Source organism: Globicephala melas, chromosome 21 (assembly GCF_963455315.2).
Source record: "Globicephala melas chromosome 21, mGloMel1.2, whole genome shotgun sequence".
Lineage (NCBI taxonomy): Eukaryota > Metazoa > Chordata > Mammalia > Artiodactyla > Delphinidae > Globicephala > Globicephala melas.
The window spans coordinates 22,386,325-22,408,005 of record NC_083334.1 but is presented as its reverse complement, the minus strand read 5'-3'; the positions used below and the strand labels follow the sequence as shown (position 1 = coordinate 22,408,005).

Below are 21,681 nucleotides of genomic sequence, written 5' to 3'. Positions count from 1 at the left end.
TACAGGAGGCTTACTTATGAAACAGACTCTCATTAAGTACGCTTACCAGGTGTGAGATACATGGAGATGCACCCAACTCGGTGACACCTTTCACACACTGAGAAATGGAATTACAACTCTGTATTTATTAGGATATAAAAGGTTAAAAAGTTTCTGCCATAGTTAAGGCTTTCTTAAGAAGAAAGAGTGTCTATTAATTTCAGAACTCACAAAGTATCTGAAGAAGCCTCCACTTTTTAGGGTGGTTTTTTTTTTTTTTTAAATGCATTTCCTTTTCATGTGCTAGACGTGTCCAGCCAAAGCGCAAATATTATCTTCACAATCACTGTCTTTTCATTTCTCTGTCACTGATTTGACAACAAAGAAGTTTAGCTTCAGTCTTTAAGTAAATTTCTGACACATGAAACCCTATCTTTATGTCAGTTTTGAGTGTTGCCTGAATGACTAAAATCTATAGCTCTATGCAAGATAACTGCCCAACAGAAAACACAGAAAAAAGGCTGTTTATCACAGATTATCGTACAAATGGGATCTGGACACACTGGGGGAAAGGTGCTTAAAAATACATACCATCTCTGTTTGAAAGCAATTACAGAAATCCAGAAGGTGCACACGTTTTAAAAGGGAGGGCAAGCTGGGATGAAGTGAGAGAGAGGCATGGACATATATACACTACCAAACGTAAAATAGATAGCTAGTGGGAAGCAGCCGCATAGCACAGGGAGATCAGCTCGGTGCTGTGTGACCACCTAGAGGGGTGGGATAGAGAGGGTGGGAGGGAGACGTAAGAGGGAGGGGATATGGGGATATATGTATATGTATAGCTGATTCACTTTGTTATAAAGCAGAAACTAATACAACATTGTAAAGCAATTATACTCCAATAAACATGTTAAAAAAAAAAAAAAGGGAGGGTAAGCAGTGGCCAATAACCTTTGTGCAGGTGGGAGACTTACTGAAATAGAGAAAAACATAGACAACTCATTGTATTCTAATGCTGTCTTCCAGCATACACCAAAAGTTTATTTTTTTGTACAAAGGCTATAATAATAGAATATTCATCTATATTACTTTATTTGCCACATTCAGGCATTTCTCTGCATATATCAATGCACTTCGCTATTTTGAGAGCAAAGGGAAATTACTGTAGCCACTAACATCAAGTTCAAACGAGCACAAGGGTGCCATTTCACAAAAACATCCTAATACTGTTTATTCTACTTATGTTACCGAAAAGCTAGAGATTCCAAATTCCAAGAAGGAAAAGGTAAGGAAGAATCCTGGTTGTACTGCTATTATTTTGCATAGAATTAAAACTCTGGGTTCCATGCTGTCATTTGTTGACAAAGTGGCAGAATCTTCTGAGCGGAGCACATGAGGCTTAATACCCAGTTCTAGTTGCGAAGTGGATACAGAGGTACGGTCGCCATATGCAAGACTCAAGATGGAGAAAGGAGGAAAATGAGAGGGGTCAAAGGTAATTGCTGGAGCTAATTATAATTCCAGACTAGCAATCTGGGGAAAAGGGAAGGAGGCCAAGTACAAGGAGAAAGTGTCCAGTCCAGAGCACTTAACTGATGCCAATAGCTAGCAAACTGGGCCATCAGGTCTAGAAGCCCTTTGATGTCAGACCTGTGGTGGAACCGGTGCAGGCGTCTGGATTCTCTCTTCTATATGGTTTGGGAAACAGAGGGGCCACTCAGGGGAGGCCACACTGGAAGTCCTCACTTGCTAGTGTTTCTATACAGTGTGTATACAAGAAATTAAGTGCATTTTAGCCTAACTTAAAGCCATGCTTTTGAGTTCCAAAGGGTTTTTCACACTGCTATGGGTGGAAATTCCAAACGCAATCAACTTTTGCTAACTTGAATGCACTCATGATGACCTTTGGTTTTCAAGTTTTGAAAAAATGTATTTGGCTCCTGTGAGACATCAATGAACTCATTCTCTTCAGCAGATGAATAATATGTACACATTCTTTCAAGAACTACTATATACTTGAATCATTACGAGACAAGAAGTACAGCAAATGTCCTCCTTACACACAGTACCTTTACTTGGCACACAGAACATCAGAAACGTAACATCGGCGGTTTAAATACTGAACCACAGTTTACCTTCTCAAGTGTAAGGCTGAAGTTTAAAACTGGCACATCCGTTAATCTAGTTAGTATGATGGAAATAACATATAACCACAGTTGGGTAGTGGCTTATCTTTTTAATGAAGCTATGAAGATTTTGGGATCTATACCATATTAACCCTTTTATGTAACTAAAAATCACAGCTGTGTTTACCATTTTAAACTGTATCTAATTGGGGAGGCAAGTAATATACACTTTCACAGCTACTGAAAACTACACAGATGCCAATTCCTTCAACCCACTGTTACACACAGCAAAAAAGAAGGAAGGGAGGAAAAAAGCCCTCAATGGGTATCAAACTTGAGAGCTTCATGTGGAATTCTAGTGCTATTAAACAAGTAGCCAAGACACAAACACCCAGCTTGGGTCACTAAAACTTCAATAGAAGCAACAACTGAGGCTAATTCTTGATTTAATTTTGAGGACCCATGCAAGATTCAGCTATAAAACTCGAGACTAGTTCCCGATGTCTAGTTCTAGCATTGGACTCAAGCCAAAAGGAAAGCAAAATGTATATTTTAAGAGCCTATTCTAGAATCTTTGCATGTAACCATTTTATTTTTCCTCAGGAGATTAAATGAGGTCACAGCTTAATCAGCCTGTATTAAAGAACAAACAAGCAAGTTAGTTTTCAGGACTTTAAGTTGAAATGGCAAGTTTGCGTCACACTGTTTTTCCTTTTTTCCATCACATTTATATTACTTTTGCTTCGAAGCTGAGTAGACGCATAGCATGTCAAAGTAAGTAAGTTAATGCACTTAATTCAATATTCAGTTAAGGTGAAAAGGGCAAGCGTGAGAACTGTAATGGATAATTTTTTACAAGTAACAATGTGCACTTGACAAATGTTGAGAAAAAAAGCAAAACAAAGTAGTGATTTCAGGAAGAAACAGTATGGTTATTTCTCCACTTTCATTTAAAAAATAACTGAAAGAGCTTTGGTTTCCATTTTTGTTCTCCTTGTCTACTAAGAAGTTTGAGAAAATGGTTCAAAAATTTAGTGCAGGGACCTACACAAACTATCGGAAGCACCTCACTCAAAATAAACCCCAAATCTGCAGTAAACAAAAAAGTTCTTGCATCTGTGCCTATCTAGTGACTACACAGGATTTGAATCCCAGCTTTCTAAACTAGAGAAACAATAAAGTAATTGTTTTGAGACTCTAACGCAGCACAATAATTCCACTGAATTTGGAAATAAGGCAGCTAATTTTGGGGGCGACAATTCTGGTGGTGCGGGTTAAGTGGAGAGAAGTCGTGTTTTCTGTGAGGAGCCCTCGTTGTCCTTTTCTGTGGTCCTATTATCGCACCACAGGCCCCTCATGTGTCGTAATGCTGCTTCTCCTGGATTCACGGGCCTCCCTGGCGGTCTCCCCTCTGAACGTCACAACAGCATCACTCAAGCCTCTCGCTGGCTGGGCTCTTCCTGGCCCTCCAGCACCGTCCTGAACACGTCGGAGGAAGGCCTGAGTTGGAAAGTGCGAGTGGCTCTCGTTGGCTTTGACTGCTCTGAACTTGGGAGCTCCTAAATCAGGTTGATGTTTGTGCCTTTCCCTTGTAAGACTGGCCAATCAATAGAAGGAAACTGAAACGTGGTGCTTTTCCTTTCCATCTCAGTTTACGTTGATAAGAAGTACAGATACAAAATAAATCAGTGGAAAAAAAAAAAAAGTGGAAACTAAGCCTTGCTCAGCCAGAAGCTTGGGTTACATCACTAGTGATTTTAGTCAGTGTGACTTTGTGCAAAATATCCTCAAGAAGGCTCGGCTCATTTTCAAAGTAACAACAACAACGATAGCAACAAAAAATGAACGATGAATGTTCAGAAAGAACGAGAAATGAACCTGGCGTATGTGTACATTTACTATATACACGTGCCATATGCAGCGAAGCAAATGTAGTGTGCGAACTGTGAACATCTGGGAAAGTACTGGTTATGTTTTCTTTTTTTCCAAGTCTAGATTGAAGCAATCCTGTCTTAACAATGGATAACTACAATGAAAATGAGCCTGAGATATGTTAAAAGGCCGCCCCTGTAAACATTTCCTCAAAGGGAACAGTAGCAGTTGAGTATGTATCAGTTACTCATACTATATTCATCACTATCGCAATGCTTTATAAAAGACAAACAGCTTATTTCTAGGCTGTCAGGGATTTATAGAATATTGATTTTGTTGAAAACAATCCACTGTCATCCAGTCCCAGGTTTAAATCCAATCTGGCCTTTACCAGTGGGCATTCACTAGGTCTTCTGCTCTGCAGCTGCCGTGGTCTGTGAAGGAGCTTCCGGCTTCATGATCTGGTAGGTGATGAGATACTCTGGGTATGCCTGGAAAGGACAGGAAGCAAAACACGTCACCTTCTGGGCAGCTAAAATACTAAAGCCCGACTTAACGTGGAAGCCTCAGAGTCTGTTGATCATAATCCGTACTCTATGTACACCCAAGAGCCTAAGAAGGTCAGCTAATTCACAGGTGCCTGGACAGTTAGGAGGTCCGCCTCCATATCTGTATATACACCTGTGTAAATCCTATAATCCTAGAATTGTTATAATGTTATTTCTACTTTTGGATACTGTAAAATGGTTACACTATATTTATCCCTCACTAGAGAGCCACATGCCATAAACAGGAAAACTCAGGCAAGAAAAAAATCTCTTTCTCACAGCACCTAGCATAGTGCCGTCACATAGCATGTTTCAGGAGAAGTCTGTTACGTGACAGAATAATTCACTGAACTGATTTCAAATTAATCATAGATGATGATGTAACCCACTGAGTGAGGAGGAAGAAAGGCAACGTGTGCTGAGTCACCAGTAACTCAGAGGCAACAGTTTGGAGGTGATTTTTACAAGTTGACTAGTTAAAGGCAATTTTTACAGGAAAGAAAATGACTCTGATGAAGAGCCTCCACCCCCTGTACTCCCTCCTCTTCTGTGTCTTCTTTCTTGTAGTAAAACCGAAGGCTCGGTGCTTACAGTGGGAAGAGCACTTCTTGGTGGGAAGAGGAAGCCTGACCAGGAAGCGGTTACAAACCAGAAATCCCTACAAAGGCAGCTGGAAGGGGGGCAGGGTGAAGCCATGTACACTACCTAGGAACCCGTCACCCCTAACTCTAACATAATGATAAGACTCGACTCAATATTTCAGAGTGGTCTGTGGGTGAAAAATAGTACTCTTTGGTGAGGTAAGTGTTTTGGGGCCCCCAAATAATTGGTTGAATGCTGACCTAGAGAGAGTAAGATAATGGAAAGAATGAAGGATTAAAAAAACTGGACTGTTTATTAGTTAAAATGCAGAAATGAACATGTGATAGATTTATTGAATTATTTCTTTATAATTTTACACCTCTGCAGAAACTGTTATATGTCAGGTGCCTCCGCTTTCCTCATTTATAAATGGGAACAGTAATGACACCAAGATTTTTGTGAGGATTAAACACAAAGATCCTAGAATAGGTTTGGCATAGTAAAAATCTAGTTTGTGTTAGTTATTACTATTAACATTATTATTCTCATTCATCAAAGACTAGTTCTTCTTGAAGAGGTCTCAGTAAGGATTAAAAAAACAAAAACCGTACATATGTTTTGAAAAGTTATAACTGTTTCTATTCATGTAAGGAACCATTATCACTCATAATATTCTTTTCCAAAATTCCAGTCTGTTTTGGTTTGACTTAAAAGCAGCAACGGTTTCCATCTTTAGTACACGTAGTTCGAATAACTAAAACAGCAACGGTTTCCATCTTTAGTACACGTAGTTGGAATAACTAAGACTGACAATCCTCATTACTCCTGACTTTCCAATCCGGAGCGCAATAACTAAATAGTTTGTAGTTTTATTTTATTATAATGTGAACACTGCTTAATTGTTGAAATGGTTTTAAACGGTATTTTAGGTTTTAGTTACAAGGTAGGTTAGCTATCTATTGCTAATTCTAGAGTTGGGTATAAAGAATCTAGGAAGGCTCAACAACTGGTGGAAAAATGGAAAAAAACTGGTTAATCAACCAGATAGTTTAATGGTCAAGAAAATTATCTATTCATCACCAATACACATATATTGAGCATCTAGTGCATACAAAGCACTCTGGGATAAGTGGGAAGATAAGCCAGACAGAAAAAGAAGAATTTAAAACTAACCCCAGTGAGCATGTGCTAAGTGTCAAAAATGAGTGTGGGGCTTCCCTGGTGGCACAGTGGTTGAGAGTCCACCTGCCGATGCAGGGGACACGGGTTTGTGCCCCGGTCCGGGAGGATCCCACATGCCGCGGAGCGGCTGGGCCCGTGAGCCATGGCCGCTGAGCCTGCACGTCCGGAGCCTGTGCTCCGCAACGGGAGAGGCCACAACAGTGAGAGGCCTGCGTACCACAAAAAAAAAAAAAAAAAAAAAAAAAGAGTGTGAAGCCCACTCCTACTTCCTTTTGTCCCAATGAAATTTAATATCTATGATACTTTGTATGATACATCCTTTTGCTTGCAGAAAAGTTGCTTAAGCAAAGGGATCGGTAATGCAAGCATGTGAATTTTGGTAGTACACTATCTTAGGAGATTCCTAACACACGTAAATTTGAGGCAGATTCTAAGATGTTAATGGTATGAATGACTTACAGGTCCTTATCTCTTGGTTCCTACTGATTAGGCTACTGAATTGCTTCTGTGTACAGACTGAGATAGGAATTAATCACATCAAAGTCCAGAGGGATTTAAGGCAAGGGAATTACTAAACTGCAGGACTAGAAGGGCCCAGGATAGACCAACAAACATGATTTCCTGTCAAGTCTTACTTTAAACCCATGCTGGTTATAAAAGCATAGAGCATATTTTTAAAGTACCTACAAGAAAAGATTCAACAGCCACTTTTAGTAACTGAATTTCAGAAAATTCTTCTTAACCCAAATCCTCATGCTACAACTTAAACTCAAATGCTGTCAGTTAGTTCTCCACAGAGGTGAAGAAACATGCTCCCTTGAATGATTTCGTATATTTGAAAATCACCCTACAAATCGCTGTGTAGTCTTCTATTCTCCAAGTTACATAACTCTGCACTGTTCATATCATTTCAGTAAAACAGGTCACATGTCTGAAGCGGCCAATGACCAGAGAATACCTCTTCTATTGTCTAATTTAATGTGAAGCTTATAGTACAACGCACAAAAAAATTCCTGATACTCTAAGTCCAGTCATATACTAAAATCAGAACTACTTTTCTTTCAAGCACAGTGTAGTTAATTTTCAACACATCTTTTCAATTCCAAAGAAACAAATAATCCCACCAATAATAAATAATACTCCTCGGGGCTTCCCTGGTGGCGCAGTGGTTGAGAATCTGCCTGCCAATGCAGGGGACACGGGTTCGAGCCCTGGTCTGGGAAGATCCCACATGCCGCAGAGCGGCTGCACCTGTGAGCCACGGCCGCTGAGCCTGCGCGTCTGGAGCTTACGCTCCGCAACAAGAGAGGCCGCGACAGTGAGAGGCTGCGACAGTGAGAGGCCCGCGCACCGTGATGAAGAGTGGCCCCTGCTCGCTGCAACTAGAGAAAGCCCACGCACAGAAACGAAGACCCAACACAACCAAAAATAAATAAATAATTTAAAAATAAATAAATAAATAAATAATACTCCTCGAACCAACCCTCTGAATTTACGTATTCTTGAAAGTGTTGATACTAAGGGTGAAAGATGATTTACGGTATCACTAAGGGGAATGAAAGAAAAGTTACCAAAGGAAAAGTCCACCGTAAATCAGGAGAAATTGCTCATGGGCAGCGACTCAATTAGTAGACATTAGAGTAAACACTGTCCATGTGGGAAGCACCTGGATATGGAAGCACAGGTATGCTCCCCTGAAACAAAACAGCTACACACATTTCAGTTTTCAAGGTACTTTTTTCTTTCAAATATGATTTGGACCACATCATTCTCTAAAATTCTTTTAGCAAGGGAATCTAAACAAGTTATCAAGTCAAACTACTTAGGAAATGGTTGAAAGATCAGCAAATACTACAAATGTAAACCTATTATTAGTATCCCTTATTATTTCTCTCCACCCAAATGTGAAAGAAATTCTATTTCCCATAGCTAACTTACAAAATCTTGAAAAGTGTATGGCAGAGAAAACTGAAATCACCTATAATCTCAATACCCAGAGATAACTGCTCTTATGTTTTGGTTGATTCTGTGTTTAGCATATACCATGTAAATATACTTTTTAAATCACAGGCACATAAATATACTAACATTCATTTAAATCATTCTCTTTCTGTTGAATATTTAGGTTGTTTAAAATTTTCATTATGAAAATCAACATAGCGATGAACCTTCTTGTAGGGTTTTTTTTGGGTGTGATCATCACTGATTATATCTAAAACAAATTTCTAAAAGTGGAATTACTGAGTCAAAGTGAAAGTGTTTTCTCTAGAAGTAGGGAGTTTCTGATTTAAACAGAAAAATTTGACAAATTTATTCTTCGGTAGTTTTTAAACTTTTATTTGGAAACAACTGCAAAACATATTAAGTTGCAAAAATTAAGCTAGTACCTAAAATACCTGTATACCCTTTACCTACATCCAAATACTGTAAAGGTTTTACTTATCCCATTTGCTTTATCATGTGTACTTCTCCCACCTCTATATATACTAGGCAGACAGACAGACAGATTCAGTTATGTTTTTCCCTGAGCCATTTGAGAGTAAGTAATATACCTCATCATGGTTCTTTATCCCTAAATATGCCAGTATTTACTTCCTAAGAATAGGGATATTCTCTTACATAAATTTTATACTGACATAATACTTTTATCTACCTACTGTTCATATTTCAATTTTATCAGTTGATCTAATAATGTCCTTTCTCTTCTAGTACCAGATCCAATTTGGGGGCAGAATCTGAAGTTAGTTGTCCTGTCTCTTGGGTTTCATTTAATCTGAAAGTTTTCAAAGCCTTTCTCTTTTATAACATTGACATATTTGAAGAATCCAGTCTTCCCCTCAATTTTTTTTTTTAATAGAACATTCTTCATTTTGATTAGACTGAGGTCATACATTCTTGGCTGGAACACTGCATAGATGATTTTGGCTCTTCTCAGAATATGACATCTGGAGGCACACTCTGTGTGTATCTCCCTCATTGGTGATGTTAATTCTGATCATCTGGGCAAGGTACTGCCCCCTTTCTCCAAAGTATAATTACTGTGGGTTTCCCCCCGTCCTTTGTAACTAATAAGAAGACCATGCACAATCCTCCTCTCCGTATCAAAATTATCCCCTACATTTAGCATCCATTGATCTAATCTTTACCACGATGGCTGCAAATCTAGTACTCCCTCCTTATCTACCACCTGCCCTTGGCTTTCTACTGTAAGCAAAGCCTTCCTTTCCCCTTCATTTATTTATTTATCTATTTGTTATCAGTATAGAAACATAAATTTGTATTCTTTCCAATGTTTTAAAATTTATCACTGTACTTATTCTGATGTTCAAACTATCCCAGATTTGGCCAGTGGGAGCCACTTCAAGCCAGCTCTGCGTCCTTGTGACATGCTCCCATCATTGCTTTTCAGCACTTCATTACTTTCTGTTATAACAAGATGTTGTTCCGGGCTCATCTTGGTCCTATTCTGCTCCAGCCCTGGAATTAGCTGTTTCTCCAAAGTTCCTTTTAGTGGGGGTTGGTATTGGAGACCAAGATCTGGGCTTTAGGTGTGCTTATTGCTAGTGGGGTTTCTTTGCTTTCAGCAGACAGTGCTAAGAAATACATGCACATATATACTCATGCTTACATATATCTCTTATATACCTCTTACACATATACCTATACATACGTATTATTTACATGTGTACAAACATACACATACTAGAAAGCATCAGTTCATATCGATATCTCCAATTTCAGTCCGTCCCTAGCATCATTCTTACCTTCCCCCATTCCACATTTACATGTCTCTTCTTCCACAGTGAGAACCCAGCTCCCAAAATGAACACATCAACACATTTACTCATTTGCTCAATCCTAGAATACAGCTAAAAGAGTTTCAATGCTTTGCCCAAACCACCACAATCAACAGATCTACTAAATGAAACCCAGGATTTGTTTGCAATTCTTCCCCCTACTCCACACCTGACCCGGCCCAAGATTGTTGGCATATAAGAAAATCGTTTTCATAGTTTACTTGTATATAGTTAATTTCTTCTTTCTCCTTTTTTAGTTTTCTCTAACAGTGTAGTTAAAGTATCCATTTGAAATTCAATTAAGTTCAGACAAATTGGTTTTTGTTTCTAGACAAATTAGTAGGCATTTAGCAGTATTGTGAGAGTTAAGGCCTGGATTGAAAATGATAGAAAGTTTTCCTGTTTGTTGACAATTTTATCTTGGAGCCTCAAGCATTTGGCAGAATTCAATGTACTGTAGCTTTAAGACTCAGAAAGCTATTCTTCTGTGTAAGTGCCCTGATCAGCTCATGTGACCAGCCTGTGGCAAGTACCTCACGAAGATCTTTGAATGGCAGCTACTCTTAGCTCTCCATGCCACGCGGAGGCATTAGTTCAGAACAGCAGGCCACAGGAGCTGCACGAGACGCCACACCTTTATTTCTCAGCCACCATCTTGTTTACACTGTATTACCTGGCTGACAGGTGAATGATGGGATCTACGTATAAAGATGATATCAAAGAATTTTGGTATGCTCATTTTGAACTGAATCAACTAATGCTATCAAACTATGTGGTGGATATTTCATTAAATGGCTTTCTTTAACTCTTACGTGGTCTCTGCATTCTGAATCAACTGTTTATGGTAGCTTGGTCATGCTTATTCCACGAGCACCATACCTGCTCTCCTCTGTAGATGACATATTCAGCATAGGCCAGCCCATTCACACTCGGCCTCCCAATGACAGAGTGATGGCCTGGGGGAGCGTGAGCCATTTTCATGGTGCTGAACTGCAGAAAGGACTTGCCAAGGGTCACTCTACAGAAAAGCATTTGTCTGAAGAAAAAAGGAAAGCAATCTTAGAATGACATAACTGTTAGCTTTACTGAGTTTTTCAAAAGCAGTTAATATAAGGCAAGCTAATTTAAATGTCACTTTTGATTTTATGAGTAGGAATAGGATAAGATTTGATATACTGATTTACTATAAGCTGTTAGCAGGCTCAATAGTTATACTTAACATTTAAAATTTTGGTGTGGTTTAAAAATCAATCATAGAAAACACTTGGCAAGTTTTTGACTAGTGGAAAAAGGACAAATACTAGCAAAAACTGTCTTCTGGAAGGATGCATGTGGCTGGATAGGAAGAAAGTGAAGAAAATAAGCAGATAGCAGCAGCATCTGAAATTAAGATTAGGCTTATTACTCATTATGAAGAAGCAAAAACTGGGATGAGATACATAATAATAAAAGGGGGTTATATATAAAAATACTTAGCTTAACTGTATGTCTGGAAATTTTACTACCTGAGTGAAACATGAATTGGGGCAGCTGTTAAATATTATAGAGGAGAAGAAAGATTGATGGGAAAGAAAGTGTATTATATAAACTAGGGGTTGGCAAAGTATGGGCCAAAATCTAGTCTGCCACCTGCTTTTGTAAATAAAACTTTACTGGAACACATTCTGGAACACATACTGCAACACATTCCCACACACTGCCACACATTCATTTACATGTCGACCATGGCTGCTTTTGTACTACAAGGGCAGAGCTGAGTCACTGTGACAGGGATCATACAGCCTGCAAAGCCTAAAAAACTTACTTTGTAGTTCTTTAAAATAAAAGTTTGCAAACCCTTAACAAACATTTTAATAAATATTTTAACTACGCTATAAGATTGGTCACACTGTTAACTGTAAATACCTGTTATTCAATCAAATAGTTTATTTTTAGTAATGGAGTATGATATTTGCATTGTGACTCATCAGAGACATTACTCTGAGTAAAAACTGTGCCAGACCCAGTTTAATTGAGTCCTGCCTGGGCTGGCTTTTTTAGTGTGATGCTACTGATGACCCTCTGGGATGCTGGCTTGGCAGCAACTGTATCCTCTTGTAGGTCCCATAGGAAAACATTTGGATCTGCATTAGAAGGAAGCTTTTTGAGCTCTATCTCCACACTGTGGTGGCGCTACAGTGTCACTGGACTCTGCCCGCTCAGCCCGCTGGGCCCACTGCCATGGCTACTCCCAGTGTCCATATGTCACTCAAAGCTTGACCTGACAGGCCCTCGCTTTCTGCCTTTTGCTTCCTGCCCCAGGGTGCCCCTGTTGCTGTGGAGACAAAAGAAGATGCAGGACCTGCCCGGCTGGCCCGCGAGGCTGGTACTAGCTCGCGTCCGCTCACCGGCTTGCCTTGTGCCTTGTGTGTGCATTCTGCAGATGCAGCGGCCCCAAGGGGGGACACCAACGCCCTGTGGGGCAAACGCTGACCAGCGCAAGACAGGCGCCAGCACATAGATTCAGCTCTCTTACCCCATGATGTACTGCTCTGAGATGTAACAGTTCAGACCGTGTGAGTCCAGGTCTCATGGACTGAGCAACCGACTGCACTGGTTATGAAACCGTGGCCAGCTCACCGGTGCACCTCCCGGTCTTTGCTCTGCCTCTTTCTCCGCCTCACTTCCTTGCCCTCACTCCTGCTTCCCTGAGGTTGCACTTGCCAGGAAAGTGCTAGTTCATAAGCTTTTGCTTCAGGCTCTGTTTTCTAGGAAATCCTGGCCAAGACATAAACATGTGTGTCTAATTTTAATAAGCAACTGTTAATCCACATCTACGTTCACTTTTACTGTTATTTAGGAGTTAGGTTTGAAGCAACAAAGGAAAATTTCTGCAATTATATATCCCTGGGAATTTTTATGTGTTATTAACCACAGCGACCTTAATAGAAAGAAGTTTTCTTCTGGACATAGGGCATCTGTCCTAGAACTGCTGATGGCTACAATTTTTTTCACAACGAAACTGAGAGAGAGAAGTTTTAAGATGAACAACTATAATGAATTTCATGGTTATATGGGTCTTTCTGAGGTTTCAACTGGATTACAAGGTATCTTACTAACTTGACTTTGCAAAAATAATGCAGCTGGTTAATCTAAAGAGAAATGCAATAAGTTGCAATCTTTGTACAGCACAATTCTTTTTGTACCTTTTCCAATGACAGGAAAGGGAATGGTATTTTTTTCACTGACTTCTGAGAGTTTATAACATTCTCTCAAATTTCTGAGTTTTAAAATCCCATTTAAAAAGCTAATATTCATTTGTTTACTATTAATTCCAAAGTTATATTCTGAGGTTGGACTTCTAACTAATTATATACCCTGCCTTAAAATATCACTAGCCAAGTCAGCAAATTAAAGGCTCTACTTGTTTATAGAAGTTATGTGCTTTAGTTCAAATGTGACTTTAGTTCAAATGTGACTGAAGTTAGAGGTTCTTTGTTCTCCAGAAATAATTCTCAACCTTGTTCTGAATCTGAAGCAAGGAAATTGGAACCCAGGGAGAAAGCCAAAATGGAGGGAGCTTCACTGTAACCTATGACTAGCTTTTGCCGCTGCTGTCAGCTCTGTTGTCACTACTCCTATTGGGGCAGGGGCTGATCAGCTATTCCTACCCAACCCCAAAACAGTCTGACTCATTAGGAGTAAGACTGAGGATGACCTGTGACTTCTGCAGAGCCTGAGAAACCAATCTGGTTCATGACTTGAGGACAGCAACCATTACACAGAAGGCAAGATGCTCACCTGTGACATATGTAACACGACCGGTCTTTGTGCGTAGGGCAGCCTGTTCCTCCCCCAATTCCGTAAACGTACTGGTTGCTTTTAGAAGAGTTTTCAGCAAAATAAATCCCGGCACCAAACATTCCTCCTATATATGCATGTCGCTCATCAAACCCTTTATGAATAATGGCATTAATGAAAGGAGAACCTAAAAATATAAAGACAGAAAGATCAGTTTCGAGCACTTTTCTAGAATCTCAATTAGCTGCATACTAGTTGCACTTGGCAGATTAATACTAATTAATAACGCCTAAATGAAAAGTTTATTTTGTAAGATGGTCTACTTACATAAATTATCATGTACTAGAATCTTATCAGGGACCCATAGCAAGGGTGTTATATGGATTTTGCAGACGGCATGAGATTTTATATAGCAAGGTACAACGTGGCTTTGAAGATACAGATTATTTTACACCCAGTCCTACTTTAAGCAAAAACAGATAATCTAATAAACTAAAACAATTATGCTAAACTACAACAAAAAGAGTATTTCACTATCTAGATGGCTCAGTGTGCAATTTAAATTCTGAGACAATTTCAGATAAATTATTTTCACTGTACATGCCTTGGAAAGCCTGTACTAACATGTAATGCATTAGAAAGCTGGTACCAACATGTAGTTAAAAAAAAAAAATCAGAACAAACCATTTTTAACACAACACTAATATAGTCAGTAACACAGGCTTTTCACCCTACTGGAGTTTGCAAACGCCCAGAGAGATAATGACTGTCGGGACACTCACCGTGAAATAACATGCGCTCGTTATGGTGGTTGTGATTCTCCTCAGACACTTCCTTCTGTCTGTGACAGAATCGCTCTCTCAACTTCTTGTTGACAACTTTCTGAATCTTTAAGGATGAGGAAGAAAGAAGTGAATTAGTGAAATGTTTATTAATTGGTAGTTTATGATTTAAAATAAGAAGTATGTTTTCCTTTAGGGAGGTTCAACTTGTTTTATGTTTTGTTTGCTTAAAACATTATTTAAAAACGATAAAGTTGCCAGGCCAGTGTAATTCAGTTAATACTCTGGCTTTTAGTGACATAAGTTTCAGCTACAGTTTGTGTTTGTTATTCTGCACCATACCTAGCTATACCTCAAAATCAACTGAGGACTTATTGAATTTCAGGATACAGGGGCTTATAAATCTGTACTTTCAAAAAGCTCCCCAGGTAATTCTGATGTGCACTGGTGTAATTTCAATAGGTCCATTAACCCAAAGGGTTAACCCAGTTCTCAACTGATTTTATTCATCTTCATGACATCCCTCTGAAAAAAAGCATATGGCAGTCATTTATTCCATGTTATAAATAAGATACTGAGATTAAGAGATACATGCATACTGATATAAACACTGACTCAATTAAATTGATTGAAAATCCAGGCCTTTAATGCTACTTTGAAATAGTGATAACAGAAATTACTGTCAGCTATGGTCCAAATTAGTGGCTGAGCTGGGAGTCTTATCGCCATGTTTGCCTCACTAACGCCAGCTGCCCCGGCCTATGTTTGATATTCAGGCAAGCTGTGCAATCCAATTTTCACCCTGAAATTTTAAAAACTTACTCGAATGACATTGTATCTGTTGAAGATGCCACCAGCATTACCACCATCTCTGTGTTCGCGAATTGTACTTTGCATCTATAGAACAAAAGAGAGTAACTTTCTGAAAATACGCCAGTGTGTAATTCTGAAGACATTCCTCCTGTTGTTTTCAAAAGTTCAATTCTATTATATTGTGTCACTGATGAGTCTAAGACTCAGCACAGATTTCAGGAAAAGAAAATTAAAAATTTTCATGTACAATTACCTCTTCTTCTACTGACTGATATTCTTTATCTTCTGGAGCAAGATCCAGCAAAATAGTTCCCTGATTAACACAGTGAAAAGTCAAATAAGGATTGGTGCCTGCAGGAGAGAAAAATTAACATATTAAACAAAGGTCCACACTCTTCAGGCTCTATTTTGGGGAACACTTGTCATAAATAATAGATATTTTGGAACAAGTCTAATGTATGTGCAATTTGAACCTAATATATAAGGTTGTATTAAGCAAGTACATCCAAAGACAAGAGAAGAAATGGAGATGTGTTTGGTGATCAATTTGATCTGTTCTTACAGAGGTCCTTGTACATACACACAGCAGGCTCAACAATTATTTGTTGAACTGAACTCAATCATGAACATACATGATGCTGATACAAAAGAAAACACAGTGTGATTACAATGTAGTGTGGTCTAAAATATAAGAATTATCCTCTAAAAGAATTATTATCTGTGAGATGACTTGAAATGGTCACTTATAATAAGTTTAAAATACATTGTTCTTGTTAATTTCATTATCCGTGTTGATTTAGTACAAATAAGCAAGACTCAAGCTCAACATCTGTTAACGTTTAGTTTCATGTCACTCTTGCAATTTTATTACCTCTGCAGACTAAATGACTAATTCAAGTTGTTTTCTTTCTCTCCCTTTGCTTTCCTATAGCGAAAGCACTTCTAACAAACAGAGAACAGGGAGGCACACAAAGGAGAAAGATAGGCGCGTAACAGCAAAGTACAATGGAAAAAGACGGAGCTGACAGTTGTGAGGGAGGGGAAAAGACACAAGATAAGGTAAGAGAGAAAGGTCAGATTATGAAAAGCCATGCTATGAACATCTGATTTTATCCTAAAAGCAACAGTGTTCTATTGAAGGGTTTTAAGCCCTGGAATAATATGATCATATAGTCATTTTGAAAAGTGTCTTCTGGTTACAGTGTAGGGAAGGTACCAGAGGGGTGGCAAAGGTGACTGTCAGAGATAAGCTGGAAGGTGGTTGTGAGAGTCCAGGAGAGAGATGACAGTGATAGGGATTAGGTGACAGCAGTGGGAAAGGACAGAAGCACAGATTCCAGAGATATTTAGGATACAAAGTGTTGGGGAAGAGGGAAGAGTGACTCTGATTTCTAGCTAAAGCAACTAGAGGGAGAGCGAGGTCAAGGATGGAGACGGGGAGGCAGGAGGTGCCACCCCAGCTGAGTGCACGAGCTCTGGGGTCAGGCCACCCGAGCAAATGCCAGCCTGGACACTTACCTTGTACAACTAATTTCTGAGATCTATTTATTTTTTAATAGCTTACCTTGCTGTCCACCTAAGAGTCTTTCTACTCCCTTGATTAATTTATGGCGGTGTCCGTATGCGTTGATGCCTATTTCTTTCAACTCTTCATGGCCCATATCGGCCAACACATCTAGTGTAATCTGAAAAACGAGTCAAAATTAATTGCTACATCTTTAACAGCTCCTCAGATGATGAAAACTTTTCCATTTGCCTTCAATGCTATAGCATCCAGTCAAATTAAGAAAATTCTTCTGTTTCCTTTATAAGCATGAACTGATAATCTTCTTAAAGTTGCCCCCATAAACTTATCAGCTTTTTGCTCACTTGAAATACTCCCTAATTTGCTTTCAGTCAATGGAGAATTAAAATGGGAGAAATAATGCTATAGAAGTAGAAAATGGTCATTGCTATTTTTCCTTTTGATTATTTAATTCTGCCACATTTTGCTTGCCTCAAGATATAAGAGGGAACAACCAGTAGCCTGAAAATGGGGAAATACCAGATCCCAACATCCAGAAGGTAGCAGAGGTGAATGGTAGGGAACGGGAGAGGTGTTCAGCATAATGAAACAGGAGAAGCTTTAGGGAAGTAGCATTTATATAAAAATAAGAAGGAACTTCCTAGTGCTAAGAAGTATCCGAGCATGGAAAAGGCTGCTTTAGAAAGTAGTAAGATTTATATCACAAGCATTTAGTTAGATTACAGACCACTTTATATAGAAACTATATAAAGAATTCCAATTTGGAGAAGAAAAAAGAGAGTAGATAGATGGTTTTTAAGGTCTCTTCTAAATTCTCAGATCTAACAATCCCTGAAGCCTAACATACATTCTATTTTTGTACAGAACAATGGTTTTAAATTTTTGGTTATTCGTCCCTGTAGATGGAGATGGTTAGCTGCCACGACTCAAAATTACCAGATTCCTTTGCTGACTAAAAGGAACTGTGACTCTAGCGTCACCCAGTGGCAGTGCTCTGAAGGCACAGGGTGAAGTCCTGGGCGGCCCCATTTCTTGAGGGATGAACTGCAATTTTCAGCTCAGAAGAAGCTGGCCCCTCTGACAGCCCAAATACTACTCCACAAGATTAGCCATTGATTTTCTCTTTCCTCTGGAAAAGGAGAAATCCTTTGAGAGACACTCTTTTTCCCACTCAAACAAGATATTTTTATCTATCCATAGCTCTCTCTACCTTTATCCTTGCACATAGCATTTTAAAAAACTAACATATTAGGCCTGGAGCTCTGATGGTTTTTATTGTCAAAATGGAATACTATATAATGAGTCCGATCTCCTCAGTACAAAAAGCATACATCATTCATTCTTGGAAATAATTTACTTTATTGCTCCTAAGTGGCCATTTAAGAAATAATCGCTCCATTGCACAAAATGGGCAGTTCACTTCCAATCACCCAAAGGAAGTTTTCAGCAGAGCTTTTAAAAAGCAACAGTTTTGAAATATGCATCTTTGAGATGGAATAGATCACAACATAATAGGAGTCTTTACATTTTTAGCTAGATGTGATTTTAATATAATTTGGAAACCATGCACAAGGTTTACTACTTTACTGATATTCCATTCTTTTTTCCTTCTAAACTTCACATAAGGTTGACATAAAAACAGGATCTCATATCTATGTGGGAGCTTCAATTTAAAGAGTCCTTAGCTTTTCTGAATTGATACATATAGTGTATGTCTGAAAGAAGCAGAAACCAGGCCAGCAAAACATAGTATTAGCTTCTAGAGAAGAGATGGAGAACATTTGATACATTTGTTCATTATATATAGCTCCAATCGTGAATGAAATGAATACCTCATTTAATACTCACAATGACTCATGAAATACTATTACCGTCCTTATGAGAAAATTAAGGCACAGTGAAGCCATGAAAATACTACACAGAAGAGCTGAAACGTATTGCCATACTTGTCTTTCCTCTTGCTTATTTTTCTTAAAAAGGATGACTAAAAAGCTAACATAACTAAACATTAAATTTAGTTGCTTTGAGTTACGTGCTACCCTATTTGTCCTCATATTTATTGGAATTGGCAACTGGAAAACCTTAAATGACAAGCTAAAGAATTTAGATTTATGTTCACTAATCATTCATTCATACATAATATATTTAATGAGTACCTTCTGTATGCTAGATATTTCCAAAAACGTAACTAATTAAACATTTCATTTAATTCTAAAACAACCCACTTCAGCTCAGAAAGGTAAATAACTGGTCCAAATTGGTAGTAAAAGAGGGGAGCCAGGGAACAAACAGAACCCTACCGCTACAGATCACGCTATTTCCGCTACCGAGGAGATAAAAGGTAAACACAAATATTTGGTAAAGGTTGGCAAATGTTTTGGAGGAACCCCTATGGGAACTCTTGGGAAGATTACTTACTGGCTTGAGGCTACAAGTAGGGGAGGGAACAAAGGACTAGGAAGGGGATCAGGAAAGGTTCTTAGAAGAAAGTAATAATTCAGCTAAGGAAGAGGACTTAGGCAGAGGAAGAAGGGAAGGGTGTTTAAGACAAATGGAAGACCATGTGCAAAAGGAAAATCAAGTGAGAGACTACAGAACATTTGAGAGACTCTAGCAATAAAGTTCATAATGATTAGCGTATAATGTATATACAGGAATAAAAGAAGGGATGGACAGAGCAGCAGGCTAAAAGCAGATCTAATGGGCTTTACACACCAAGTTAAGACAGTGTCCAAAATGTCCAAGAACACCTTTTCAGCAGAGCAACACAAAGGTGTCTTTCAGGAGGATGGCAGTATGAAGGGCAGATCTGGAAGGGAAAGTGACTGTGAACAAGATGACGACAGGGTGGAGCGGATTGGAAGGGATGAATCGGAGAGCAATTTCAAAGGGACAGATGACAGGGCCTGGTAAATAGAAACGGTTAGAGAAAAAAAAAAGAATGAGGGTAAAGATTATTCCAAAATTCTGAAGCTGAGTGAATATGAGATTATTGTGTTAATAAAAGAAATGGAAATAATTGGAAGTAAAACAGGCTAGTTGGATTTTAGGTATGTTTCTCCAAGATTCAAGGCTTTTATACTGCTAGAAATATTTTTCTGGAAATTATCTTTAAATTAACTCACTTTAAAAAAACACAAAACCTTAACTTAGTTACATCCAGGAAATTACAAGTTTGTTGGGCCAGTTATTTATAGTTAGCACACGTTAAAATCAAATTATAATCTTTAAAATAAATATTATCCATGTACCAGCTAGGTCATCTTGCACATAAAGCAAATGTCACTTCAAGGGTGTTACTTTAAGAAGGGCTGCCTCTTGTTTCTAAGATTTATTCATTTTCTCTGGGGTGGAGTGAGAAGAATTGGAGTTTTAATGAAAAAGGCCTTTCTTTTACTTGGGCTTAAAAGATTGCAGGCTAGAGTAACAGTAATTAGAGCTAACTTTACAATCATGTTCATAATGAATTTCTTGAGTCCATTCCTTTGTCTTTAGATTCTGAAGTAAAAATTTATACGGTCACTTTTCATGAAAATATATATGTGAACCATAAATATGTTCACAAGGAATCTTCCAAGTCACGGCATTTATGTTCCAGGAATTGCAATGTAAATCAAATCAGTCTTTCCCACAGAAGAAGTATTCTAGTCAGGAAGCTATGTTATAGAGGAAGGGCCAAAGTGACACTGGTACTATACTTAACTAACTATAAAGGACATAGGTATATATTATTTAATATAGAACTAGCAAAGTATATATGACAAACAAGTCAAGTTAGTTAAGAGACTTCAGAGAGAATAACTGTGAAGGTAAGAGGTGAGGCTATGATGCTCTGAAGGAAGTTTCCCTGGAACCAGAAATAAAAGAACTATGCTCCCCACTCCACTGAGAGAGAAGAATCTATCAGTGGGAACAGAGGCAATAAGATATTATGTGTCAAAGCATCTCAGGAAAAGAGGACGACTCTGCCTTCAGCTCAGTAGACATGAACTAAATGGCTACAATAAAACATACACCCTAACACTTTGCCTCACCTCACAAATACCTGGCCCTCATCATATATTACCGGACTGACATAGAATGTTAATGGCAGAAAATCCTCTGGGTAAGTTATGGAAAGGGTTACAGAAGGTATTACTCTATAACTAAAGGCTAGTCAAGTAACAATTGTAGTCAAAATAAAACTTTTAACTGCTTGAAGACTGGGCCAAAAGACATCACACAGAGTTCAACACAATGAATGGTGATATCATTTGTCTGGAGGAAAGAGCTATGCTAGGTAATAGACATTAAATGGAAGAGTCAACATATTGATAAAAAAAATAGATACAGAAATTATTCTGGCAAAAGGAAAATCAAGGGAACCATTTACTCAGAACAAAACTGAAGTGAAAAAGATAACAATGAAACTGATGAAACCAGGATAAGCTGTCAAAAGGACCAACTGTTAAGACTAAACTATTAAACTATTAAAATCAATAAAGTGAGATAACCAGGCCACAGGAAATCAGTTACTATAAAAGAGAATATATAAAGTAAAACAGAAAAAAGAAAACATAAAATTATGATGCGAATTGACTAAAAGAGTAGAAACTGAACTCTTGAAAAACGGTTAACTGGAATTATTTGAATTAGCGTCTGTTTTTATTAAGCAAAGATATGTGAAATTTCACAGTTATTGTGGATATGATC

General features: G+C 38.4%; 1 protein-coding gene across 1 annotated transcript in view; it reads right to left on the bottom strand.

Annotated features, from left to right (window-relative positions):
• Nucleotides 1-233: 233 nt before the first annotated feature.
• Nucleotides 234-21,681, bottom strand: part of TNKS (tankyrase) — a 174,319-nt gene continuing 152,871 nt past the window's right edge. Inside the window, exons 21-27 of the mRNA XM_030832386.2 lie at nucleotides 17,029-17,149; nucleotides 15,718-15,815; nucleotides 15,474-15,548; nucleotides 14,652-14,757; nucleotides 13,870-14,056; nucleotides 10,969-11,125; nucleotides 234-4,471 (exon numbers count right to left, since the gene is read on the bottom strand). Of these exons, the coding sequence (XP_030688246.2) occupies nucleotides 4,385-4,471; nucleotides 10,969-11,125; nucleotides 13,870-14,056; nucleotides 14,652-14,757; nucleotides 15,474-15,548; nucleotides 15,718-15,815; nucleotides 17,029-17,149 (831 nt within the window). The 3' untranslated portion in view covers nucleotides 234-4,384. The remainder of the gene's footprint in view (nucleotides 4,472-10,968; nucleotides 11,126-13,869; nucleotides 14,057-14,651; nucleotides 14,758-15,473; nucleotides 15,549-15,717; nucleotides 15,816-17,028; nucleotides 17,150-21,681) is intronic.